The sequence below is a fragment of the Hyaena hyaena genome, unplaced genomic scaffold (genome assembly GCF_003009895.1).
Source record: "Hyaena hyaena isolate Hyena2069 unplaced genomic scaffold, ASM300989v1 scaffold_16, whole genome shotgun sequence".
NCBI classification, from domain to species: Eukaryota; Metazoa; Chordata; class Mammalia; order Carnivora; family Hyaenidae; genus Hyaena; species Hyaena hyaena.
The window spans coordinates 1,004,228-1,030,467 of NW_024080650.1; the positions used below are offsets into that span (position 1 = coordinate 1,004,228).

Here is a 26,240-nt window from a genome sequence, read left to right on the forward strand (position 1 = left end):
AGCATGAGCAGGGGAGGGTCAGAGAGAGAGGGAGACACAGACTCTGAAATAGGCTCCAGGCTCTGAGCTGGCAGTCAGCACAGAGCCCGATGCGGGGCTCGAACCCACGAGCCGCGAGATCATGACCTAAGCGAAAGTCGGATGCTTAACCGACTAAGCCACCCAGGCGCCCCTTTGTGTAACCCTTCTAAGGCCATTATCCAAATGGACCAGTCTCTGAGTGATGTCATGACAGACGAGGTCCAGTCTAGCAACCAAAAAGTAATTTCAACAAATTTCAAGTTCTGTGCGTTTTCTTGAATATCATGAAAGGGATACTTAGGTTATAGCAACACATTATGAAAACCCTTTCCTTTCTTCTTCACCCACTTTGCCGCACACCATAGCGGCTTCTACAGTTCTCTCCGGAAAATCTCAAAACCACTTCCCCAAGCCCTGTCCGTATCCCTCTTACCTTTTCCCTAGCCTCCCTCCATCCTGATTCTGCATCATAAAAACCAAAAAGTGTTCTGGGGAGGCAGAGCCCTCCTTATACGACGTTGGGAGGGGGGCGGATGAAACTGAGTGGCAAAGCCAGAACCGTCTGTTGTGGGCAAAAGGGTGGGGTGGGCTGCCTCCTAGGAAGCCCTCCTCCTTCCTCTTCCACACTGCACACTCTGCCTGGGTGATCTCATCCACTCTCGTGGCTTCCATTACCACGTCCATGAGAACGACTGCCAAATCTCTCCCCGCAACCCCACACTCTGCTCTGAGCTCCAGATCTATATACCAACTGCCTAGTCCACATTTCTCTTTGGGGTCGAATCAGATAGGATTACGTTCTGCCATGAGTAACAGAGCCTGAAAGCACAGTGACCTAAACAAGAGTTTCTTTCTTTTGCATTAAATGTTCGGACGTCCACAGCCTTGGGCTGGCATGGGGTTACTGCTCAAGTGCCAGTCCGTCTGCAGGCCCCTTTTCTGCTACCACTGGGGTGTGTTCCTCAACTTTATGTCATCCAGTTCTCCCCTCAGCGCTCCAGGGGAGAAAAGCAGAATGAGATCAAAGAACAGGCACCCACCAGTGTTTAAGGGCTGGAAGACACCACATAACACTTCTGCTTATGTCTCATTAGCCAGAACATAATCACATGGCCACACCTAGCAGCAAGGAAGACTGGGGAATCTCTTCTTTATGCTGGGTAGCCATGTGCCCAGCTTAAAAGAGAAGATTCTATTGTTTGGGTTTCTTTAAGTTTATTTATTTATTTTTGTGAGAAAGAGAACGAGCAGGGGAGAAGCAGAATGAGAGAGAGAGAGAATCCAAAGCAGGCTCTATACTGGTGGTGCAGAGCCCAAGGCGGCATGTGAACCTGAGAACCGGGAGATCATGACCTGAGCGGAAACCAAGAGTCAGATGCTCAGGCGACTGAGCCACGCAGGCGCCAAGAAGATTCTATTGTTAAGAACAAGAGAGAAGATATCAGAGGAAGGGACAACTGCACAGTCTCCTCCCACGTAACACGACTGAAATGGAAGTGTTTTCTTCTCCCAACATTTTCCTGTTCCCTTCGACCCTCAGCCCTTTTCTGTAGGCTCACAGAACACTAGCAAAGGGGCAATTCTGTGGGCTAGAAGCTGCCAAGGAGAAGAAGCACTCAAGCTAAGGAAAGGGGTGAGCAGAGAGAGAACGTACAATGAAGCTTAACGCTCAGTGTCTGGAATAGAAACCAAAGATCCCAAACAAGATGCCCCGGTGGAACAAGTGGTCAGGTGTTCCTGTCGATTCCATCCTGCTTCCTGCTCTCTCTGCCCTCCCCATCCTCCGCTTTTATCTGCTTTTATTTTATTTCCTCCTCCTGGAACATCCTTCCTACTTCTCCACGTGGATAATTCCCTCAGTCGTCCTTCAGGGCTCAGATCAGGGTCACCTCCTCCAAGAAGTCTTCCCCATGTACTTGCTGAGGACCCTAATAACATCACACTGGAGATGGGGCAGTGAGTGGGACAGTGTTGCTGCCGAGTTCTGAGAGAGGGGCCAATTCTGGTCCTTTGGGTGTCCTTTGGGTGCTGGAGGGGCTCAGCGGGAAGGTGGGAGCCCTGGGCTTTCTTTTTATGGAAAAAGAGGCACCAGCCGCCCACCCAACAGTGGAGGCAGGGCACTGCCAAAGCTGACCACGGGCTGGGCCTCCCACACTCCCATCTCCAGTGAGGAAAATGATATGGCTGTGGGCCACAGAGAGGAAGTCCAGCTGGGTGGGGTCAGGCAGAGTAATTCCTGGAAGGAAGCTTGCACCTCAGGAATCTGGAAGAGGAACACTCTAGAGGCTTCTGTCCCAGGAGTCGTCCACCTCCTGTCCCTGGGAAGGGGCAGGCAGAGCTGGAAAACCATTAGGGAGCCGCCTCTGGCTGCCTAGGTGCCATCCTCCCCCGACAGCCTCCTCGCACAGGCAAGGGCACGGGCCCTGAATCCACCACTGGGTCTGAATGGGGCAGAGCCCTGTTCTCTCTAAACCTCAGCTTTCTCTTCCGTAGAATGAGGATTGAGGACCCTCCCCCCAAAGCGTTTGGTGACAGGGTAAGGTACCAAGCTGGGCACCAGCACACCATGAGATTCAGGCAACAAGGTCTCCTGGTGAATACGAGCCTGTGCCCACCCTTCCCAAGGCACCTGCCCTCCCCCTGGTGTGTTATGCATGTCTGTGCCCCAAGCTGGGCAGGAGGGAGGAGAGACTGAGACCCCCCTGCCTAAAAGCACCTGCTGGCTGCCATGACAGGTCAGGTGGTGGGCGCTGGGAAAGGAGAGCCCTGCTTCTGCCTTCCCAAGCCAGAGTTTTCCTGAGAGCCCCACCTCTGGTGATGACTAGGGCTGGGGGCCCCCCAGACTGACACAGGACCCACAACAGGATCCAAGGGCCCAGTTTCTCCCCGAGGGCTCAAGGGAAAGAAGAATGTTTGTTGAGCAGGTCAGGGGTGGGGCCTGACCCAGGTGGACCGAAGGTCTGGAGCTTGTTGTGGGAGGGCAGGAGACGAGGCTGGAGGTTAGGTCTGGGAAGGCGAGCTCGAGAGGTCAACCAAGGGCAACCTTGGGTCACTTGGGCCTTCCCAAGTGATGGGGAGGCACAGAGAATATAAACTGGTGAAGCGGTGGGGCCAGACTTGCACTTTGGAAAGTCACCTTCAGTTGCACAATAGAGATGGGGGTGGAGGGTGGGGGCCCGGAGTGATGGCATCCTCTGGAGAATGGATCAGCCAAGGCCAGAGTGGGAAGGCCTGGTCTGGAGAGGCTGCTCCTGCGAGGACACTCTCAGAGGCTGATCCTTCCTCCAGCTGCCCCACCCGGAGAAGCAGAAAGCCAGTGAGGTCAGTGGGCAGGCACATGAGGGCACTGGGAGGGAGAAGAGGGGGTTGCAAGGGCACAGAGAAGACGGTAAAGCAAGGGCTCTGCGGGGTCCTTGCGCATGCCCTCCTGGGCCCAAAGCCGCTGGCAACTGAATCGAACATTCTCGAATTTGAGGATTTTCTGGGCTTCCTTGCTGTCCTTCTTTTCTGTCAGACTGGAAGCTGCCCAAGGGTGGGGCCTGTAACTCCCAAGTCAGACTGAGGGGGCCTGAAGTGGGGGGGGGGCAGAAAGGAGGCCAAGTTGGAGGATGCTGGATACCAGATGCCGAGGGCTGGGGACCCCCTACCATGAGCCTTCCCTTCTGCTCTGAGCCTGCTGCTGTGGCCCTCAGAGATGAGCCAGTGTGCAGAGCTGGGGCTGGGGGGGTGGAAGAAAACCACAGTGGAAAAGAAAAAGAAAAACAAGAGACAGGTTGTGTCGAAGGAGCCAGACCCTTTGCCCGCATACACTCACCTGCAGCCACTTCAACCCGCCCAGGCTTTGCTCGGCCTCTGGCATGACATGAAGGCCTGACAGCCCCCATCACACACCTGTCACACACACACACACACACACACACACACACGACACAGCAACACATACATATAATACACACAGAGAGAAAGACACAGTCACGCAGACATCCCTAGAGGCACGCTAACACACGGACACAGACATACACGTACACAGTCACTGGCACACCAAGACACTCATACACACAGACACACCCGCACAAACAGATGCACACACACAGTCCGTGGAGGCTGCCGATAGGATACCTTGCTGGCTTGCGGCCTAGGCACTGATGTCCAAAACCGTCTGGGGCAGCTCACTCCCTACCCCCACCTTGCGGCAGGGTGCTCTAGGGCAGTGGCCCTGACAATAAGGGCAACAAGCCTGCGGTGACACTTGAGCTGGGGGACTTCGAGACGGGCAGTGAGGAGGAGGTACAGTATTCTAGGAAGGGGAAACAGCCTCTGCAAAGGTTTGGGGTGGTGAAGCCGCTGTGATGCCCAAAGAGCTGTGGGACCCTTGTTTGGGGCGAGGGTTGGAGACCAGACAGGAAGCCGGCCCCCCCTGGTGCAGAGGGACTTGGCTGAGAAGCAGCCCCTGGCCCCCTTCCCACCTGTGCCCAGTCTGAGTCCTTGTGGGGGCATACTGGGTAGAGGGAAAGGGGCCCAGCCCAGGCCCTGCCAGAACGAGGAGGTGGTGATGGGCAAGGTGAGTTAGCTGCCTTGGAAGGGCCTAGCGGAAAGGGGTCTCCAAACCCCTGCTTGGAGCCACACCCAGCACCCCTAGAGGGCCTGGTTAGGATAGGAAGAAGGCTAGGAGCCCTCACAGGAAAGGGGCTGGGTGCTCTTTGCAGAGACTGGGTGAGTTTCCAGTGATCCCCTTGCCAGTACTGAGAACCCTTCCTCAACGCCCCAGGCCTCAAGGACAGAACTGGGCCCTAGGCTGAGGACCAAGCGGCTGACCTCGCCTTCAATTCAGCCTTTTCTCTCTGACACTTGGAGACCCGGCTAGGGATGGGTGGGGGGTAGAATGTGGGATGGACCGGCCACTGTAAGGAGTCTGGGCCAGGGGACGGGAGGGGTCCGGGCGGCGAGGCTCTGGAGCTGGGCTGGCCTAAGCTGAGCCCCTGAGGTGGGCCCGTAGGGGCGGGGAGGGGGAGCCTCTCGGCCGCTGGCTGCAGGAGGCCGAAGAGGGGTCTGGAATTCCTCTTCTCTCCCTCCACCTCCCCTTCTCACACTTCTCCCCCGCCCCGCCGCCCACCCCTTGGGCTGCAGGCGGGGCGGAGAAGGGAGGCGCAGCGACGGGGCGCAGGAGGGGCGCCAGGAGGGGCTGGGACACGGGGCCGGGCTGGGCCCCTCCGAGAGGCCCGCGCAGGCAGGCCCCGCCCCGGCCTCGCACATCTGGGCCGGGAGCGCGCGACCATCCGGCCTGGGGGAGGGGGCCGCGGGCGGGGTGGGCCGCGCGGGGCGAGCCGGAGGCGCGGGCTGGGTGCACGTCGAGGGCTGCGGCCGCCGCGGCGGGGTACGGCCAGGGGCTGCGGACCCGGGATCCAGGCGGCTGAACCGAGGTCGAGCTGTCGAAAGGGCAGAGGTGAGTTCTGGGCGGGGGGACTCCCAGAGAGGAGAAGGGCAGCGAGCTGTGCCGCCCTGCCCGTCCGGGCTGTCGGCTGAGAACCGCCCCCCACCAAAGGTTTCTAACCCTGGGGGGCCGGGCTGGGGCAGCTTCTGCAAGACGTTCTCTCCACTGGGTCTGCGGGTTCGGGAAAGCAGTTGGAGCGGCGACCTTGGGCTCACATCCAAGCTTCGGGACCCCACACACACGCACTGTGGAGTGGGGGGAGGGGGGCGGGGAGCGGGGGCTGGGGAGACCCCTGCGCCGCGGTGGAGGGGGGCTGGGGGGCTAGAGTGGGGCCGGGGTCTGCTCCAGTAAGCCAATTTGTGAACACAACGCCTAAGCCAGACGTGGAGACCTGGGGGTTGAGTGTGTGTGTGTGTGTGTGTGTGTGTGTGTGTGTGTGTGTGTGTGTGTTTGGGGGAGGGAGATCGCCTGGTGGGAGAGGGTGGTCTTAGGGCCTATGATCTGGGTAGCTCGAGAGTGGCAGTGACCAGGATGCCACAGTTGCAGACTGTGAGCTGGCCTCCTGACCAGGACCTCTGGATTCTCTCCGGAGGCCAGCTCCGGAGTGGGGGGCGCTGGTGGGGGGCGGGGGCGGCGCGGGCAGGTGGGGTGGGGTCTGGGCTCCCTGTGGGCGCAATGGAGCCAGTATGTAAAGCAAGCATGTGTTGTGGGGAGAGAGACTGGGAGGGAGGGAAGCTCTAAAATATGGCCTAGATGTGAGAGCAAGGGCAGCTTTAGAGCCCCAGAGGTAAGGGAGGTGATGGACCGGTGGGCACAGGATGGGAGGGGCCTCAAGCCTCGGGCTCTGTGGGACAGAGGTTGTTTGTGACCTGAAAGCTCCCATGGTGAGGACCCAAAGGGGGTGGGGCAGGATGTATGGAAAGAAAAGTTGAGGACAGGGAGGGGCCATGGGAGACCATTTATGTCACCCCCTGCCTCAGCACAGGAGGAGGCAGCATCCAACTGGTCCCTCTCCTGGAGGGTTCCTCTCTAGAGACAGACTGGGGCAGCCCTTCGGGTGCCATTTCTGATCTGCCCCTTGGCCCTGGTTGGCCCAACCTGTGGTTTAGGAGAAATGCCTGTGGCCTCTCTGCCTGCTGACAGAATCCCATTCCATTAAAAGGCTGGCAGGATGTTGAGCAGAGAACAGTGGATGGGAGAGGCAAGGTCCAGTAACAGGAAGTCTGCAGGGGATGGAGGGGACTGTGAAGATCGGGGTGGGCTCTTTGTCATACAGAGGACAGGTATGTGTGGAGCCCTGAAATCCAACACCACCACACACCCTGAGTGCTCTTTGGGGGCATAAATACCCAGCCCTAGTGTCCCCTCCTCAGGAAGAGATCCTTGAAAATTCTCTCCATCAGGCCAGAAGTCCTAAGCTTTTGTGAGTCCAGGAATGGACTCTGGAATGGGAGTCTCCCGTTGTGAGTCTCTACTCAGCCACACCCTGTCCTGGTCCCCAGTGACTGATAGGTCACACCTATTGGGGAGAAGTCAGGGCCAGGGGTCAGTGTGAAGCTGAAGATTAGAGATCAATATGAAGCCAAGGGCTAGGGGGTCAGTCCATGGGAAGGTTAAGTCCATGTCTGTGGGTAGGGTAGGGGTCAAGCTGGGGCCAGAGTTTAGCCTGTGCTTGTAGCCAGGAAATGAAGTTGCTTTCTGTATAAATCAAACTGCTCCACCCAGTTATGTTCAAACCCATAAGCATCACCAGTCTGAAATTAGTGGGCCCCTGCGGTGGGGATCTACTTTGCCCCATTTCCAGCTGTGGATTCTGCCCCAGTCATAGCTTGGAGGAACCAATACTGCCTTTAAATGTTTCTGGGTGTGTATATACATGATGGAGGAGGTCCCAAAGATATATGGGGCCACCACCCCCTTCTACCTTCAACTCTCAAGAAATTGGCAGGACCCTCCTTCTTTAACACAGATTGATTCAGGTCCTCCCTCCTTCCCTAAAGAACTCAGAATGATTAGAATAAAAGTCTCAATAAGACCAAAAACTTCCAAGAAGAGAAAATTTAGATTCCATGTCACCAAGGATAAGAACAACTGCTCACATCTGGGGCGTCTGGGTGGCTCAGTTGGGCCAACTTCAGCTTAGGTCATGGTCTCACTGTTTGTGAGTTCGAGCCCCGCACCAGGATCTGTGCTGACAGCTCAGAGCCTGGAGCCTGCTTCGGATTCTGTGTCTCCCTCTCTCTCTCTGCCTCCCCCCCAACCCCCGCTTAAAAATAAAGAAACATTAAAAAAAGAACAACTGCTCTCGTCTGTCCAAGTTCCTGCCCTTATCAATCACCTTCCTTACCTGGACTTGTAGGTATTAACAAGCCTCCTGTGTAACCCATTTTATAGGAAAGACACTGAAGCACAGAGAGGCGACATGACGCACTCTGGCCAGGTGCAATAATAAACCTTGCTGGCCTTGACACCCCAGTGTAGGCATAATCCGTATCCACATACTCAGAGACAGGAGATAACCGGACCAGCTTCAGGTAGCTCGGAGGACTGTCAGCACACAGTTTGGACATGGAATCCAGGTTAGGGGGATGACTCCTGAGTCTTTTTTTCCCGGTAGTTCTAGATTGATTCTCCTCTAAAATCAATAGTCTTCATCCAGAAAATCCATTTCATTCATTCAACCACGTAGCACAGAGCCTGACACAAAGAAATGCTCTATAACTTTTTGCTGAAGAACCGAAACAATGTACCAATAGGGCTGTCAGCTTCCCCCTTGTGGCCTCGATCCAGCGGTGTGCTGTGGTCAACACCGTCAGCTCTCTCAGAGGGAGAAAAACCTGATTTATAGTGTTTGCCAATTTCTGTGGTGTAAATACTTCTATCGTGGCTGACTTCAAGTTAACCGATGTGATGTCTGTGAACGCAGAGTTGGGAAGAGATGCAGAATCAGCTCTCTCACTGGGGAGGACCTCCTCCATGAGCTGAGCCCCTGTCCTGGCTCTCAAGGCCATGTCCATGTCCACTATTTGCCTTCCATTTTCTTAGCATCACCTCACTGCTCTGAGAGCCTAAAAGCAGCCCCAGTCTTTCCCGCGATTCTCATTCCTGGGCATCCAACTGTGTGCCTCTGCTGACAGCAGGATTGCATGTATCTGGAAACTTCTACGTTGCTGGCCACATGGGAGTATCCTGGACGTGTCTGAGTGTCTGTCCACGATGGGGCTGGGCCGTGTAAACTGTGTGTGAGCAAGGGTGTGTGCTCTGCATGTGTGTGCATGCGTGTGATGGTGCCCAGCTCTGTGTCTGCCTGCGTTCTGTTTGCAAAACTTCCTGATCTGGCCGCTGGCTACAGAGAGGGACTAGGCTCTGAGCAGCCTCACCTTTGTTTAGCAGGGCTGCCAGGCCCACAGCTGAGGACCGTCGCACGAGTGATCTGAAGATTGGTCCAGGAACACGTTGAGCAGTACTTCGCAAACTTCCATGTGCATAGAACCACCTGTTAAAATGCAAGTTCTGACTCGACAGGTCTTGGGCAGGGAGTGGGGTTGTGCATTTCTAATAGCTCCCAGGGGCTCCAGTGCTGCTGCCTCTAGCCTGGCCCCCAGACACGAACTCAGGTTCCTCCCATCTTAGGAGAGAAAATGGAAGCACATCCTCCCCTCCTCAGACTTCCTGTTCCTCCAGCTACTGACCTCACACCCACCCCTGATCTCAGCCATGCTTCGTGGAAGTGCTCACTGCATTCTCTTACCCTCTGCTCGCTCGTTGCCCGGGCTCACTTGGCTTCTACCCCATCTCCTTTATTCTTGTTTTTTTAAATTTTTTAACATTTATTTATTTTCGAGAGACAGAGTGCGAGCAGGGGAGGGGCAGAGAGAGAGGAAGACACAAAATCCGAAGCAGGCTCCAGGCTCTGAGCTGTCAGCACAGATCTTGATGCAGGGCTGGAACTCACAAACAGTGAGATCATGACCTGAGCTGAAGTCAGCTGCTTAACTGACTGAGCCACCCAGGGACCCCTCCATCTCCTTCATCCTGATGAAATGATGGCCCTGGGCCATTAGAACAGGTGTTTCAAGGCTCATCTAATAACCTCTAAAGGCATCTAGCTTCATGCGCTTCTCTTAGATCTGAGATCTTCATGGGACCATAGCAAGCATCCAGTCTTCCCAGGCAGCCCACCTTCCTCCAGCCAGCCTTTACATGCTGGTTATCCCTACTCTTCCCCCACTACTCCCTGCCAGGCCCCCCTTGACCATGACTCCCAAATGTGCATCTCCCCCTCGGCTTTCTCTCTGACCTCTGCATCATACATCATCTGGCTCATTGGTCTGTTCTCTGGGCAGTTTCAAAACTGTACCCAGAACTCTGCCCCTTTCCCCTGCCAGCCTGCCCTTCTCCAGTATCCTCCATCCCACTGTCCGTCCCCTAGCTCAAACTGGACAATGTCACCCTTGACATCTTATTCCTAATCCCCCATATCCAATTTGGCCATCTTCTATCAGCCCTGTTTGTCTCTCTAACTTTAGAACTCCACTTCTGTCTCAAGACACATAGCTGCCACCATCATCTGTCACTTGGTGCCCCTATAGGGCTTCTGCTTCCAAATTGCCTGCTGTAATCTGCAATCCATACAGCCAGAGGGACTTAAAAAAATTTTTTTTAATATTTATTTTTGAGGGGTGCCTGGATGGCTCAGTCGGTTAAGCATCCGACTTTGGCTCAGGTCATGATTTCACGGTTCGTGGGTCCAAGCCCCACATCGGGCTCTGGGCTGACAGCTAGCTCAGAGCCTGGAGCCAGTTTCAGATTCTGTGTCTCCCTCTCTCTCTGACCCTCCCTGGCTCATGCTGTCTCTCTCTCTCTCTCTCTCAGAAATAAATAAAACATTTAAAAAAATTTTGTAATATTTATTTTTGAGAGAGAGAGAGCATGAGCCAGGGAGGGAGGGCAGAAAGAGGAAGACACAGAATCTGAAGCAGGCTCCAGGCTCTGAGCTGTCAGCACAGAGCCTGACGCGGGGCTCGAACTCACAAACCATGAGATCATAACCTGAGTCAAAGTCTGATGCTTAACTGACTGAGCCACCCAGGTGCCCTCAGAGGGACTTTTTAAAATGAAGGCTGAGTCATGCCCCCACCTATGCTCTGCTACTTCAAACTTCTCAAGATTTGCTGTTCCCCTTCATAAGAAACCAAATCTAAAATAGAGTCCCAGAGGATCTGCCTACAGGATCAGCCAGCCCAGCCCAGCCTCTGTCTCCAGCCTTACCAAGACTTCCTGCTTGGTTTGTATCCAGCTGTGACCTTGACAGCATCATTTGTAATCTCAAATTCGCTTGGGTGATTATCTGGCTGTAATCAGTTTCCCCACCAGGCCGTGGGCCTCCAGGGCCAGAACAGCGTCTCTCTGGGTGGCTAATGTCTGCTAACACCTGGCACAGAGTGGGCACTCGAAAACATTTAGGAGCATCCTGATTCCAACAAAGCAAATGCTAAGACATTTTGGAGACAGGCTGGCACTGTGGGAATTCTGTTAATAATGTCACACATGATGATGGCGTTGCGACGACGTTTGTGAAGTCTTTATCTGTTGGAGTGACACACTGAAGAATTTATAGGTGAAACAACACGATGTCTGGGGTTTGCTTCAAAGGACTCTAGCCAAAAGTAAACAACGAAAATAAATAAGCTTTCAGTGAGGGAACAAAGGAACAAATAAATGCCATTCTGTTTGTCTGTTCCTGTTGACAGTCACAGGGCCTGCAGAGATGCTGGCTGTCCCCGAGATGGGCCTGCAGGGGCTGTACATTGGTAAGACTCTCCCCTTTTCCCCCAGCCTGTGTCCTGACCCACCACCCCACTCACCCTGGCACTGAGACCCACCCCCTGCCTGCACACGGGCGCCTCTTCCAGATGAGGTTCTTGAAGAGAGTGTGTTTATGCAGGAAGGGTTGGTGGTCACAGGACTGTGTCTGTGAGTGTGTGTCTGTGAGTGTGTGTGCACAGCGGATCTGTGTGCACAGGACTGAATGCATGGGTATGTCTTGAGCAGGGTCTGTGTACACGGGACCTGGTATGAGTGTCTGTGTGTCTGTCTGTGTCTGTGTCTGTCTGCCCGCGGGCAAGTCCGTGTGTACAAGGCCTTGGATGAGAGTGTATATATAGTGTCAGGTGGTCTGCATGCACAGAATTCTGCGTGTGTACACCTTCATCCGCCTGTGGCCTGGTCTGGGCGCAGGCTTCTGGGCTCTCTGCAGGGGTGGGAGGTCAGGAGGCAGGAGGGCCACTCCTCAGGAAGTCCATTAACAAAGACCTGGTGGGACGGGCCTTCCTTCCTGCCTCCCTTCCCAGGCCCAAGCCACAGCAACTTGGCCCCTCAAGCTGGAGCCGGTGGCACGGCCCAGGCCTGTTCTGGCCGCCTAGAAAAAGGAGCCCTGGGAGACTGACCACCATAACCCTGCCCCTCCAGCACCTCAAGACAGACTCTGGCCCTGTCCAGGCGCTTCCTAGAGTCCCCCTCATGTACATGTTCCCAGGGTATCCCAAGGCCAGGAAGAGCTGGGACCCATCACGGCACACAGCAGGGTAGCTGCTAAAGGAACACAGGACCTGGCCTAAAGCGAGCCAGACCAGTTGACATGTCCATGGGTCTGCACGTCAGACCCCATCAGCCTCCCAGACCAGCCTCCCTGTCCCCACACATGAATCTCAGGGCAGCTCAGTACCGCTGGCAGGGGCCTTAGCAAAGCCCAGTGAGGTGGTGATGAGCCACCAGCCTCCAGCTAGGTGATGTCCAGCCACGCAGGCCCCTAAACTGCCTGATCCTCCAAGCTAGGCTTTGGGCTGCCTGCTGGAGCTGCTCTGTTTCCTCCCAGCAAAGCTCCAACTCAGTGCTGGGCCCGAGAGAGGGTTTCAGTGGGGCCTCCTACCAGGTTTCTGTGTGTTGTCGGGAAGGGAGGCTCAAAATCCAACTTCCTAGTGTTGTGGACACCCCTCAGGTCAGAGCTGGGCTGCGGGAAGCGCTATTCCCCTTCTTGATCCTCACCACACAGCCAGCTGGGCCTATCCTTGGCCCTTGGTGGAGGGACTGGGGTAGGGAGGGTGGCTCCCTCAGGTCCTGATTAGAACCCTGTGGCCGAACTCTAGTGGGGAGGGGAGCAGCCCCACCTCCTGTTCAGTTCCGTCTGCAGCTCCCCACCTCTTCTGCTTTCTCTGCCCTCCACCCTCACCCTGCCCCAGGAGCCCACCCACCCCATCTCTCCTGCCCTTCTGACTCTGGACTCAGTCTCCCCCACCCCCCATAATGTTTCTCTGTCTCTCCTTTCTCCTGCTGTGTCCTAGGGATGCTGGGGGACACAAGGAGTCCTCAGGTGAGGCATGGGTCACCCTCCAGGGGTAGGTCACCTCACATTGATAACAGGTCCCCAGACTGCCCCTGCCTGCCTCAGTCCTGTCCCTCCTCCCTCCCCAACTATTTGCCCTTCCACAGCAGGGTGCCCCTTGCCTCAGGCCAGCAAGGACTGATGGAAAACCTCCCAGTGCCCGGCCACCAGCTCCTAACCCGATTGGGTGCCAGAGTGACTTGCCCTCTCTTTGCAGGCTCTAGCCCCGAGCGGTCGCCCATGCCCAGCCCGCCCGGCTCCCCGAGGACCCAGGAAAGCTGTGGCATTGCCCCCCTCACACCCTCGCAGTCTCCAGTAAGCCCGGGGGCAGGGGTCGTGGTGGTGGGTGGCCTGGGTGGTATGCTCCAGAGGGCAAGGCCTGGCGTCTGGCAGAGCCCCAGCAGGGCCGGGGGTGCTGCCTGCATCTTGCCCTTGCACTCTCCAGTCGTGTCCCCCCCAAGAAGAGTTAGCCTTAGATGACCTTGGACAGTAGGGGTAACGGTCTACTAAGGTGAGCCCCATGTAACTAACACCCAAACAGCACCGCTCTGGGCTGACATCCACAGACCATAGCAAGGAGACTTCTGACATGTAGTTACTTCCTCAGAGCACTGGGCCTTCAGAGTTGCTCTGCCTCCTGTGGACCACCACCCTGCCCTCCCTGAATACAAATTATATCTGGGGAAGAGAAGACACATTGCTAAAAATTAGTTTGGAAACTACCAGCTTGAAGTATCCAGTATAACCTTCTCCCAAACTCCCTGGGTCACCCCACCCAGGATGGCCTCACCCTACTCATGCAGCCTGGAGACCCCCTTGTTCTTAGGGAGCCCAGGCCTGGCCTGGGAGAAGGCAGGGACTGCTCTGGGTACATATGCCCAGGCCTTTCTTCTCTGCCACAAAACTGACAGCATCTGGTTGTGTCACTGTGGCCACAAAGATCTAAGGGGTCAAATATACACAGGTCTGTGTATTCCTGAAGGTGCCAGAGGAGCAAGATTGCCCCGCTGGGCCACGGCTGTGCCAGCGGTGAGGTGGGGGTGGGGCTCAGGCCAGCCAGGCAGAGGGCCGACAGAGAACCGAAAGAGGAAAGCAAGAGCTTAAGCCAAAAGCTGCAGAGGGTGACCTGAGAGGCCTTGGGCTTCGGAGCAGTTGCAGTTCCAGGGCTCAGCCTGGAGCCTGGGAGGGGAGGGGATTTCGGGCTGGTGGCTGGACCCAGGACCACTCGGGCCCTTGGGCTGCTGTCTGACTCTGAGTCTTATCCTCACAGAAACCCGAGGCCCGAGCCCCCCAGCATGCTCCCTTCTCTGTGGTGGTGGCCATCGACTTTGGTACCACCTCCAGCGGCTATGCCTTCAGCTTTGCCAGTGATCCTGAAGCCATCCACATGATGAGGTGAGGGTGGCCGGGCTGGGAGATTGGGGCAGAGGGTCCTCACTTCCTGGGATGGGCCTGGTCTCAGGAGGACTGTCACTGAGGAAATGTGTGTCTCTCCAGAGCTCCCTCCATCCCTAGACTGGGGCTTCCCGTGGGCTCAGAAAGTTAGAGGATAGGTCCTAGGCCTGGGTTCCATCCCCAATCAGAGCAACACCTAATAGAAATATTGGGTTTCATTTTTTTTTTAAGTTTACTTATTTATTTTCAGAGAGAGAGTACAAGCAGGGGAAGGAGAGGGAGAGAGGCAGACAGAATCCCAAGCAGGCTCCGTGCTGTCAGCACAGAGCCTGACATGAGACTCGAACCTATGAACCATGAGATCATGACTGAGCCAAAATCAAGAGTCTGATGTTCAGCCAACTGAGCCACCCAGGCACCCCTGGGCTTCATTTTTATTTTTTTTTATTTTTATTTTTATTTTTTTTTTATTTATTTCTGAGAGAGAGAGAGAGAGAGACAGCGTGAGCAGGGGAGGGTCAGAGAGAGAGGGAGACACAGAATGTGAAGCAGGCTCCAGGCTCTGAGCTGGCTGTCAGCACAGATCCCGACGCGGGGCCCGAACCCACGAACCGTGAGATCATGACCTGAGCCGAAGTCGGACGCTTAACCGACTGAGCCACTCAGGCGCCCCCTTGGGCTTCATTTTTAATTTTAAAAAATATTATTGAGATATAGTAACCATACAGTTAAATACACAAATCCCTTTCTGGGCTTGTATACAAATGCACAAAGGCATATATGCACATATGTGTGTTTGTAAAATAAAAGTGGGAAGGGTGCCGGTGGCTCAGTCAGTTAAGCATCCAACTTTGGCTCAGGTCATGATCTCACAGTCCATGAGTTTGAGCTCCAGGTTGGGCTCTAGGCTGACAGCTGCTTTGAATTCTGTGTCTCCCTCTCTGCCCCTCCCCCACTCATGCTCTGTCTCTCTGTCAAAAATAAACGCTGAAAAAAGAATTTAAAATAAAAGAGGGATATCATACAACTTGCCTTACTTTGAGCTTTCAAAATTATTTTGTAGAGGTTTTGTGTCAACACAGAAAGCCACAATTTCTTCTTTTTTTTTTTTTTCAAATCCACCTGCTTTATTTTTTCTTAAAAAATGAAAAAGAAAAAGGAACCAAACAAACAAAAACAAGGCAGCCGCCTGGCTCCCTTGGGCTCTGGGCATTCATCTTGGTTGACAGGCCTCTTTTTTATATCGGCTCCTGCTGAAGCCACAATTTCTTTTAACAGTTGCAGAGTACCCCACAGTACAGGCATAATTTGTCCATTTTTCTACTGATAATTTTAGGAGGTTTCTTGCCCTCTAACTTTTCACTATTACAAAAAGTTCTGCGGGGCGCCTGGGTGGCTCAGTTGGTTAAGCATCCGACTTCGGCTCAGGTCATGATCTCACAGGTTGTGGGTTCGAGCCCCCATAGGGCTCTGTGCTGACTGCCAGCTCAGAGCCTGGAGCCTGTTTCAGATTCTGTACCTCCCTCTCTCTCTGACCCTCCCCACTCACACTGTCTCTCTCTCTTTCTCTCTCTCTCTCAGAAATAAAACATTAAAAAAAAAATTAAAAAAAAAAAAGTTCTGCAATGAATACCCTTCTTTGAAAACCTGTGCTGGGATTTCTGCACCGTAGACTCCTGGAGGCAGATTCCTAGGTTCAACACCTCAAGTGAAGGACGGGGACATGAAGAATCAGAGGGCTGAGTTGACAAGTTACACAGTTGTTATGAAAGAGATGTTAAAAAAAAATCCTGCTGATATAGTTGAGTTTTGTTTGAACAAAACATTTGTTTGACACTCCCCTCCAGGCCTCAAGACCTTGATCCTTTATGTCTTAGTGAAGCTGCAGCCAGTAGGTGGAAGGCCCTTCTAGAAGACCCCAAAGCTCCAATGCGGTTTGGGATGGAGGAGCAAAGGGGCTTCCCCAGGGCCCAGATGGGTAGGTGGCAGGGTGGATGGAGAAACAAACATAGAGATTACTTCCTCAAAGATACAAGGGACTTGACCTACATAAGCATGAACTGCCCTTCCCCTTTCTCTGCTCCACCCATAATGAGGCCACAATGGCTCTGGGCACTTACAGCCCTCTAGGAGCTGCAGGACATCCCAGCTGGCATGTTTGTCGGTGCACACAGCTGAGACCATGCTGCACCCCATGCTGGGATGGAGGACACAAGAAAGGACACTGTCTCAGTCCTATGGAAGGTACACTCACAGGAAGTAATTGGGGGGACATCTTGGCTTCTTCCCAAACCCTCCCCACCCCTACCAGCCATCAAGACCTGTCATTTCTACCTCCCTAGTATCTCTGGAACACCTAGGCACTTCTCTCCACAGCCACCATCTCTAAGTTCAGCTCCACCCACTGGAGAAGGTTTTCCTTCTCCATTTTTCCTCCCCTCCATCTGTTGCCACATGGGGACCAGTGACCTTTCTTTTTCCTTTTCATTTCTTTTCTTTTCTTTTTTTTTTTTTTTTTGACTGGCTAAGCAGCTTTATTAGAGAAGGCCAGGATTACAAAGGACTTAAGAGTTGGCATTAGGGCCCTTCTTTTGACAATGGTGGGCACAGCATTAACAAAGCACCAGTTTGACTGCATCCACTGCTTGGCCTGGCCTGTCTTCTTTTTCTCCTGCTTGGCCACTTTGGGAGTCTGCTCCCTAACTTTCCCAGCATGGTCCAGAGAACCATGGACTTTACCTCCAAGCATGTGGATAATTACTCCAGAGTGGTCAGGGCCTCCACCCCACACAGGCCCTGGTAGCTTCATCTTCTAGGGATGCAACTGTCAGGAGCACGATTTGATCTCCTTGGAGCATGACCCTCCAACAAGTCTATGTGAGCCTTGATCTGGGCAACTGTCTCCTGGCCAGTCACCTTGAGGGTGTGTAGTTCCTGGGTGCAAACAAAAAGCTGCATACCAGCGACTGAATGGTGGTCACTGCTGCTGCTACCACAAAGATGGACCAGTGACTTTTCTAAAGGCAAATGTGGTCATGATTCTTCATTTTTCTTCTTAAAACCCACCAAGACAATTCAGACATGGCATTTCATGCCCTTCCCTAGCTGACCTTATCATTCCTGTATTTTCTTCTGCATATTGAGCCAGCCTATAGCTGGTTCTCCTTGCCCTTTCACACCTCTAAACTTTCTACATGCTGTTCTTTCTGCCTGGATTCCCAGTTCTCTCCCCTAAAGGATGCAGGGCCAACCTTGGCCTAGAGGCTTCAGGACATCAGAGAAGTTAGAGGAAGGGGAGAAATAAGTTGCCAAACCAGTGAACTAGACCGGGAGTTCTGGGTGGAGATCTAGATGGTGCCTGTAGATAGGGAGGCTTGGGAATGTCATTCGGGTTTTGGGGTCCTGCTGGAGGTGCAGTCAACTGGGGTGTAGCTGTTTAAGTGGGTCAGACAGGAATGATCATGAATGCCTTGAAGGAGCTTGGTGGTGGAAGGCAGCCTAGAGGAGGACATACCATCTGGCTGGGAGAGAGCCTCTGCTAGAGTCCTCAAGAGACACATCAGGAGGCCAGACCCAGGCAGGTGGATGATGGCTTGCTGCCGCTTACGGGTACAGGGAAGCGAAGTCCAATGGTATACCTCATGGGAGGAAGCAGGAGCTGAGAATGTTGATAGGTCCCGTGGCCTCATGGATAGAAAGGATCCCATGAGCAGCATTTTATGGAGATTTGAGTGGATGCCAAGCACTGTCTTCACAAGAACTCTAAGAGGTAAGTACTATTATTATCTCCATGTTACCACAGGAAGACTGCTGCTCAGGAAGGCTAGGTGGCCTGCCCAGGGTCACACAGCTGATTCCAGACCGGGTACCCAAACCCCAGGGTTCGCTGACCACACTGACAGTCCTGTGCCTCCACAGGAAATGGGAGGGCGGGGACCCAGGAGTGGCCCACCAGAAGACCCCCACCTGCCTGCTGTTGACCCCGGAGGGCGCCTTTCACAGTTTTGGCTACACCGCCCGAGATTACTACCACGATCTGGACCCCGAGGAGGCGCGGGACTGGCTCTACTTCGAGAAGTTCAAGATGAAGATCCACAGCGCCACCGTAAGGCACATTCTGGCTCGGGACGCTCCAACCGGGGAGGCGGGGGCAGGAGCGGAAAGGGCGGGGCACACGGAGGGTGAGCAAAAGTAAAACGTGAGGAGAGGATGGGGGGCGGGGCTTGGGAGTCAAAGTAGAGGAGGGGCTAGGGGGTGAGGCCAGGATCAGAGGAGGGGCGGGGCTAAAGAGAGGGGCGGGCGACAGAACTAATACGGGTTTAGCAGGAGAGCCCAGCCGAGCCCACACTCCAGAGGGAAAGCACCAGGATATGCGGTGATTTTCAGAGAGGGTTTGTCAGGAAATGGGGGCACAGCTATGGCCTCCTGCAGAATCGCCTCTGTCCTTGCCAGGATCTCACCTTGAAGACCCAGCTAGAGGCCGTAAATGGCAAGAAAATGCCTGCCCTGGAGGTGTTTGCCCATGCCCTGCGCTTTTTCAAGGAGCATGCCCTTCAGGTACGCCGTAGCCCCATCCCTGCCCACCGGGGCAGGGACTCCCGCCAAGTCCATCTTTTCCTGTCAGCCCACCCGTTGGAGGTCAGAGGTCATTTTCTCCAGCCCCTGCCTTCCTATCTGATAGACCTTGCGTGAGCCATATGGATGTTGGGGGAGGAGGTGTTAGGAATTCTTCCAACTCAGCTGGGAAGTCCTTCCTGAGGCCTGATTAGTTCCTCCAGCTCCCATAGAAGGCTGAAGACCCTTCCCCGCCCAGCAACCCAAGCCAGCCTACCTGTCATTGCCCCCCTCCTGCTCCAGGAGCTGAGAGAGCAGAGCCCATCGCTGCCAGAGAAGGACACTGTGCGCTGGGTGTTGACGGTGCCCGCCATCTGGAAACAGCCTGCCAAGCAGTTCATGCGTGAGGCCGCCTACCTGGTGAGGATGTGCAGGGCGGAGCAGCGGCTCTGGAGGGCTCTAGGGATGGCCCAGACCCTCATTTACCCACCACCCTTGGGACCGGTCATTGTGTAAAGACCTCTGGCCTTCCCCTGCTGGGCATTTTGGAAGGTTGTCGCCACCAGGAGAGGGCGTGAGGCAGCAGGAACAGAGAGCAGAGAGACAAGAAGCAGGGCCCAGGCCAGTTTAGCCAGTGTCGTAAGTCAGGTTTCCTAGCAGAGCCCAAGGTGGGAGTTCCTGTGCATGTGGTGTGTTGGAGAAGGGCTCTCAGGAGAAAGAGGAGTGAGGGAAATGGGCCAAGAGAAAGAGCTGAGCAGGAATGTGGTCTCAACTGGAGTCTAGCCTCAGCCCAATCCCATGAAGAACATCGGAGGGAGAGCTGTACCCAGCCGTTGACCACAGTAAGGCAAGGGGGCCTGCTTTTTGTATATCCATAGCAGTTTGTCATGGGTTGCTGGGGATGAGGGCGAAACCTCTCCAAGTGAGGTGGTTTCCAGTCAGCTGAGGGCACTTCTCCAGAGAAGGGGGCAGCTGGGAGCCAGTAACAGCCAACACACAGTAGGTGGGCAGGGCACCAAGAGCATCCACTTCAGCCGGCTCCGGCATTTTGGGGGACTCCACCACCATGGCCCAACCACTGGAAGCTCTTGAGTAGGGGAAACAGGACTATGAAATTATGAGGCGATTTGGGTCAATGCTTGCTGGACTTCCTATCGTAAGAGATGCCCAAAGGTCTGGAGACTGGGGACCTGAGTGCACAACTCAGGTTCTCCCACCACCAGTAAGATGGAGTGGAGAAAGAGGGGAGCACAGCCTCTCAGAGCAAGACTCATTGCTTCGTCCTCCCCCTGGGACCTTGGGGGACACCCGAAGACCTCCAAAAGGCTTGCCTGTGCACCCCCTGGGAGATACCAGAGCTCCCACCCACCCCACCCCCACGCACCTGTGGGCCAGGCATACCCCCCATGCTGGGTCTGCAGGTACCTACACTTGACACTGGAAGGAGCAAACCCCGAGGTGGTGGGCACCCCCTCTGCAGAGACCAGGATGAAAGCAAGGCTGTGCCCAGCCAGAACAAACACCCCCCACCCTAGTGCCCCTTGCTGGTTTATCCACCCTGCTTCCTCCCACATGTTCCTGGCTGCCAGCTCAGGAAGGGCTGGCCCTAGGCAGGAAGTCTCCATACCCGCCCGTGCCCAGCCCCCACCTGGTCAGAATCCAGGGAATCCCACAACACCATAAAGTACTTCCCACAGGGATCCCCTGTCCTGATATAGGAAGTAAGAGATCCCAAGTATTTTTCTCTCCCAACTGGCCCATCCTGGTGCCTGGAATTTCACTGTTGAGAGTCTTCTCGTGCCTATATATCTTATTCTCTGGGGAACAGTGTTCTCCTGGAACTCCCCTGGAAGTGGGGAGGCCTGTGGCTATTATCTGACACCAGCCTGGTGAAGGAAGAGGGCTCAGTGAGCCAAAGGGAACCCCCCCCCCCAACACACACACACCACCTCCTCTGACTGGTGGCCTGGCCATTACACCCCTAACACACTGTGCTAGAGTCTGGGCTAACAGTCCTGCACCTGTGAAGGGGACCTTGCTGCAGCCTGGGCCACTTTGGGCAGCTTGGAGGGGCACATCCCAGATGCTCTAGGTTTTCACGGTCTGGGGTCTCTTCCTGCTGGGCAGTCTCACAGGTATTCTTGGCCATTGCCATGCCCCTCCCCAGCCTGGTTACAGGGTAGCTGTGAGGCAGCTCCAAATTTGTGCAGCTTGGAGGGGCCTGAGAGGCCTAGCATGGGTGAGGTGTGATGGGGAGGCAGTGGGAGCCCCAAAGGCCCTGGTTGCCTGCCCTGAGGTACCACCTTAGGTATGACACTTGGCCCATGGAGGTCCCTGGCGCCACCCACCACCTATTCCCAGGCCGGCCTCGTGTCCAGGGAGGATGCAGACCAACTACTCATCGCTCTGGAGCCAGAGGCTGCCTCTGTCTATTGCCGCAAGCTGCGTCTACACCAGCTCGTGGACCTAAGCAGCCGGGCTCCGGGCACTGGACGCCTGGGTGAGCGCCGCTCCATCGATTCCAGCTTCCGTCAGGGTGAGCTGCCCTCAGGGACACTGCCTGGTGGTATTACATTTGACTGGGGGGTAGGGAGGCGGGGGTCAGAGGGTCACTGAGGCCAGACACTCGGCCATGTCCCACACGAAGAGGAGACACCCTTGGCCCCCAGCCCAGTCTGAGAGGGCAGAAACATCTCTGGTGGAATTCAGTCTGAGGGAGGAGGTGCAGCCCTGCCCTGGGGGAGCCCAATCTGAAGATAGAGATTTCACCTTGTCCTAGGGGAGCACTGTCTGGGCAGGGTAGACTCCGTCCCAGTTCTGAATCTGAGGGGAAACAACGTGCCCTGAGGGGAGGTGCTCAGGTACTGAGAAAGGAGGAAGTCAGCCTCCACTCTGAGCCAAACGTGGTCTTTGGTTGCCTCTTCAACAGCCAAGGAATAAGCAGCCCCTCCCATCCTGGCACACAGCTGGCTTCCCCCTCCCCCACAACAGCCCTGAGCTGCTGCTACCAAGCTCAAGGGCCAGTGTCAGGGCTGGGCACTGAGACAGCTATGGTCAATCTTAGTCACTCTCCCGGATGCCATCTCCCAAGACTACAAGTCCCAAGTCCCAGGCTCCCCTGGATCTCCCAAGACCTCCCCCCCGCCGCACACACACACACAGACAGCTCCTCCAAGCTCTCCTAACCCCTATTTTGCAGTGGCCTGAGCCCACCTGAGTTAAGGCAATGTCCTGAGGCCAGAGATACTTCCCCTCAGCTGTTGGTCACAGCACCTGAGATTACCTCATTGGGATTCCGGGATCCTTTGAGGTTCAGCATTGCCTTCTCCTAGTTAGGAGTAGAGTAGGAGTTTCAGGACAACTGGCTGCTCCAGATGCTCATGGAAGGTGCTGGTGGGAGGATGGGGGTTGAGTGCGGTAGCTGAGGCGCCTCCTTCTAACTGCACTGTCCTGCTGTCCCTCAACCCCCAGCCCGGGAGCAGCTACGCCGGTCCCGCCACAGCCGAACGTTCCTGGTGGAGTCCGGCGTCGGAGAGCTGTGGGCCGAGATGCAAGCAGGTGGGGGGGGGGGGGTGAGGGGTGTTTCTTGGGCCCTGCGTGTCACCACATACCGATAGGGGACATGGGAACATTTACGAAGTGGGGTCCAGACGTTAGAAACCCAGACCCTCCTCCTCCATTGCTGCACCTAACCTGGCAGTCTCCTCATGGTCACCTGCACCGTCACCCCACTCAGCCGCGCCCCTAACTCCCACTTCTCCTGGAGATTCTCCGCGAATGGAGTTGCGGAGCCTTGGAAACATTTTCCTCCAAAACCTTGCGCCCCGTACCGTTGGTGTAAAAGTTCAAGCACCTGAAGTCCCTTAGAGCCACCCCACCCCCATCCTCCCCGCAGGCAAGGCTAGCGACAGGGGCGGGGGGAGGCAGGAGGGGGTGGGTGAGTCTGGAAGGGGCGCAGAGCTGAGGGTGCAAAGCCGGCCAGGAGTGTGTGCTCACGCTCGCCGCCGCAGGAGACCGCTACGTGGTGGCCGACTGCGGGGGAGGCACGGTGGACCTGACCGTGCACCAGCTGGAGCAGCCACATGGCACCCTCAAGGAACTCTACAAGGCATCTGGTGAGTAGCCGGGCAGCACCGTTGGCGCCCAGCGCGCCCAGGCCCCGCCAATGCCCCCTGGCGGCTGAGTCTGCGCTGACGCCCCCTTCCCTCCCTGCGGGACGTCAGGCGGCCCCTACGGCGCGGTGGGCGTGGACCTGGCTTTTGAGCAGCTGCTGGGCCGCATCTTCGGAGAGGACTTCATCGCCACCTTCAAAAGGCAACGCCCGGCCGCCTGGGTGGATCTGACCATCGCCTTTGAGGCCCGCAAACGCACGGCAGGCCCGCACCGCGCAGGGGCGCTCAACATCTCGCTGCCTTTCTCCTTCATCGACTTCTACCGCAAGCAGCGAGGCCACAACGTGGAGACAGCCCTGCGCCGCAGCAGGTGGGCCAGGGGCCCGAGGACTCAAGCAGGGTTTGCGGATGCTGGACGCCCCTGCAAGGGAGGCTGTGGGCCCCGGAGGACAGTGGGAGGCCTGCCCAATCTGCTCTGTGCGCATGTCTTGCCAGCTGACGGCAGGGGACGGGCATAAGCACCCCGGCTAGAATCCGTGGGCCGAACTGTGGCGAGAGAATCTGGAGTCCTGGGGGAAGGGCCGACATTTTCCTCCTCCCCGCACCCCCACAGCCACACACACCATGCCGGCCGGGGCGCCTCGGCTCCCCTGCCCGGAGGCTCCTCTCCAGGGACTCCGTGCCGGGAACTGGAGCAGGCAGACGGCTAAAAGCTCCTGAGGGAGTGGGGTGGGAGGACGCATGCCGTCAGCGCCCAGTGCACGCAGGCCTGGAGCACATGTAGGACTCCAGACCCCGACCCAGGAGCCTGTGCCCCTTTCACCCACAGCGTGAACTTCGTGAAGTGGTCCTCACAGGGGATGCTCAGGATGACTTGCGAGGCCATGAACGAGCTCTTTCAGCCCACGGTCAGTGGGATCATCCAGCACATAGGTGAGTGCCTGAGCTTGGGTCCTCCATTAAACCCCACGTTCACACTCAGATGCAGGAATGATCCCTCCTTATTAGTGCCTGGAAACCTCCACACACCCATACACTGGAATGAGACCCAGAATCGTCTGGAACAACCCGAGGACACAGTGTGGTGGCTATTAAGATCTAGGAGGAACGATGTGTCCAGCGTCTCCAAGGGAAAGAACCTCTGGTGCCTCGGTTTCCTCATTTATAAAATGGGGTGATAGCACTGGGTTCCCAAAACTGTTACCACTGGGACGTAAATGAGCGGAAGTACTAGAGATGCACTCACAGGGGGCAGTAGGCACTGTAAATGCGGGTCCTTATTTCTCGCCCGCCCTCCATGACGTGAGGGAGAGGAAAAGGGGGTTGAGTGTCAGAGAAGCGGAGCCCATGCAGGCTGCCGAGAGCACTCAGTGACAACTTGGTTTTTCTTTCTCAGAACCCGTCTACCGTTTTAGGGTGAAAAGGGTACTTTCTAGTCGCCAGCAGGGTGCAGGCTGGTGGAGGGGAGGTGCCTGTGGCCTCACCGCGGCGGCCTCAGAGGCTGGTGCCCTTTCTCACCTCCCCTTCCATTCTCTCCTCCCGCCCCCNACTTCATGCAGAAACACAGTCTCTGCCTCTTCACTCTTGCTGCTACAATAGTCCATTGTCCTGATCTCACGGTCTTTAGGTTTCTGACTCTCCCTGTGTCCTCAGAGGCTGGTGCCCCTCTCTCTGCCCCCTACCTCCTCCTCCTCCCGCCCCCTCCCGCCTTCCCGCCCCCCCCCCCCCCCCCCCCCCCCCCCCGCAGAGGCGCTGCTGGCGCGTCCCGAGGTGCAGGGCGTGAAGCTGCTGTTCCTGGTGGGCGGCTTCGCCGAGTCCGCGGTGCTGCAGCACGCGGTGCAGGCGGCGCTGGGCGCCCGCGGTCTGCGCGTGGTGGTCCCGCACGACGTGGGCCTCACCATCCTCAAGGGCGCGGTGCTGTTCGGGCAGGCGCCGGGCGTGGTGCGGGTGCGCCGCTCGCCGCTCACCTACGGCGTGGGCGTGCTCAACCGCTTCGTGGCTGGGCGCCACCCGCCCGAGAAACTGCTGGTCCGCGACGGCCGCCGCTGGTGCACCGACGTCTTCGAGCGCTTCGTGGCCGCCGAGCAGTCGGTGGCCCTGGGCGAGGAGGTGCGGCGCAGCTACTGCCCGGCGCGCCCGGGCCAGCGGCGCGTGCTCATCAACCTGTACTGCTGCGCCGCCGAGGACGCGCGCTTCATCACTGACCCGGGCGTGCGCAAGTGCGGCGCGCTCAGCCTGGAGCTAGAGCCCTACGACGGCGCGGCCTCTGGCCGCCGCGAGATCCGCGCCGCCATGCAGTTTGGCGACACCGAGATTAAGGTCACCGCCGTCGACGTCAGCACCAATCGCTCCGTGCGCGCCGCCATCGACTTTCTTTCCAACTGAGGGCGTGCGCGCGGTCGCCTTGCCAGTTCCCCGGTGCCAGGCCCCGCCCTCTTGTGGTCGTGGGGTCGACTCCAGGGGACAGAGCTGGGAGTTCTGAAGTCGCGCCTCTTCCCCCACCCTCCTGCCCGGGGATATGAGGTCGCAGGATGGGTGGGGACAGACTCTGGCTTTGGAATTGGGCCCCGGTCCGCTGACTGGAAGGCTGCAGAGCCCTGCCAAGGGCTGAGGTCAAGGAATGAGAAGAGGTTTGTGAGACGGTGCGCCCACAGGGGGCACGTGACCCCGAAGGCAGAATGCACCAGAAGACCGAGCCCTGGCCTGAAGTGGGAGGGGTGGGGGGAGGCGTGGAGGCAGCTGGGAGAGGCGGAGCAGGGCCGCTCCAGGAGGGGCCGCAGGAGGAAGGAGGGTGTGCAGACTTTGGCCTGAAGGGCCGCGTGCGTGGATTGATGGGCTCAGCCTGCAGAGGGAGCTGGGCAGAGCAGCCCTTTGCCGCAAAAAAATGGCGGGGGGACTGGCACGAGAGGTATAGGGGTATAGGACCTTCCCGGGCGTGGCATTGACCATCCAGGTGTGACTTAATTTTAAAACTTTCTCAGCAGGCTAATGCGGAGGATTCAGGCTGAAGGCACTTATGAGAGGATGTGGGGGAACATGCGGGGTGGGGGGTGGGGTGGCGGCTTCCTTCAAGACAAATGACTCCTCTGAGAAGGCCCCTAGGGCAGCGTATGAATGACCCACTTGCACCCTGTCCCAGCTACCCAAGCGCAGTGGGGCTTGGGGAGCTGTAAGGTAGGCAGACAGAAGGAGCACTAAGAGCTGATCCTGGCTCTGCCATCAACTCAATGTGCCACTGGGACATTCCCTGCCCACCCCCATAACATGCAGCGGCCCCACCTGCCTGAGAACCCTAAGGTGACAATAAAGCATTTATGCTTAAGGTGAAGCCAGAGCCTTCTGG

The 26,240-nt window shown here is 56.4% G+C and overlaps 1 protein-coding gene and 1 pseudogene across 1 annotated transcript; one reads left to right on the forward strand and one right to left on the reverse strand.

Annotated features, from left to right (window-relative positions):
• The first annotated feature begins 5,370 nt into the window (after positions 1 to 5,370).
• Positions 5,371 to 26,225, forward strand: HSPA12B (heat shock protein family A (Hsp70) member 12B). Its single transcript, XM_039224336.1, has 13 exons — positions 5,371 to 5,464; positions 11,206 to 11,265; positions 13,054 to 13,151; positions 14,107 to 14,231; positions 18,150 to 18,336; positions 18,684 to 18,788; positions 19,089 to 19,205; positions 21,147 to 21,321; positions 22,257 to 22,343; positions 22,796 to 22,900; positions 23,009 to 23,267; positions 23,727 to 23,830; positions 24,645 to 26,225. The coding sequence occupies exons 2-13, from the start codon at positions 11,223 to 11,225 to the stop codon at positions 25,280 to 25,282; spliced, it is 2,043 nt and encodes a 680-aa protein (XP_039080267.1). The 5' UTR covers positions 5,371 to 5,464; positions 11,206 to 11,222; the 3' UTR covers positions 25,283 to 26,225.
• Positions 16,796 to 17,189, reverse strand: LOC120226163 (annotated as a pseudogene).
• Positions 26,226 to 26,240: the final 15 nt, after the last annotated feature.

What these genes read in the sequence shown, in the direction of transcription:
- HSPA12B (XM_039224336.1), top strand. Translation starts at nt 11,223, where the DNA reads ATGCTGGCTGTCCCCGAGATGGGCCTGCAGGGGCTGTACATTG. An exon ending in GTGGGCCGAGATGCAAGCAG is followed by an intron (nt 22,344 to 22,795) that starts GTGGGGGGGGGG and finishes TCGCCGCCGCAG; the next exon opens with GAGACCGCTACGTGGTGGCC. An exon ending in GGAACTCTACAAGGCATCTG is followed by an intron (nt 22,901 to 23,008) that starts GTGAGTAGCCGG and finishes GCGGGACGTCAG; the next exon opens with GCGGCCCCTACGGCGCGGTG.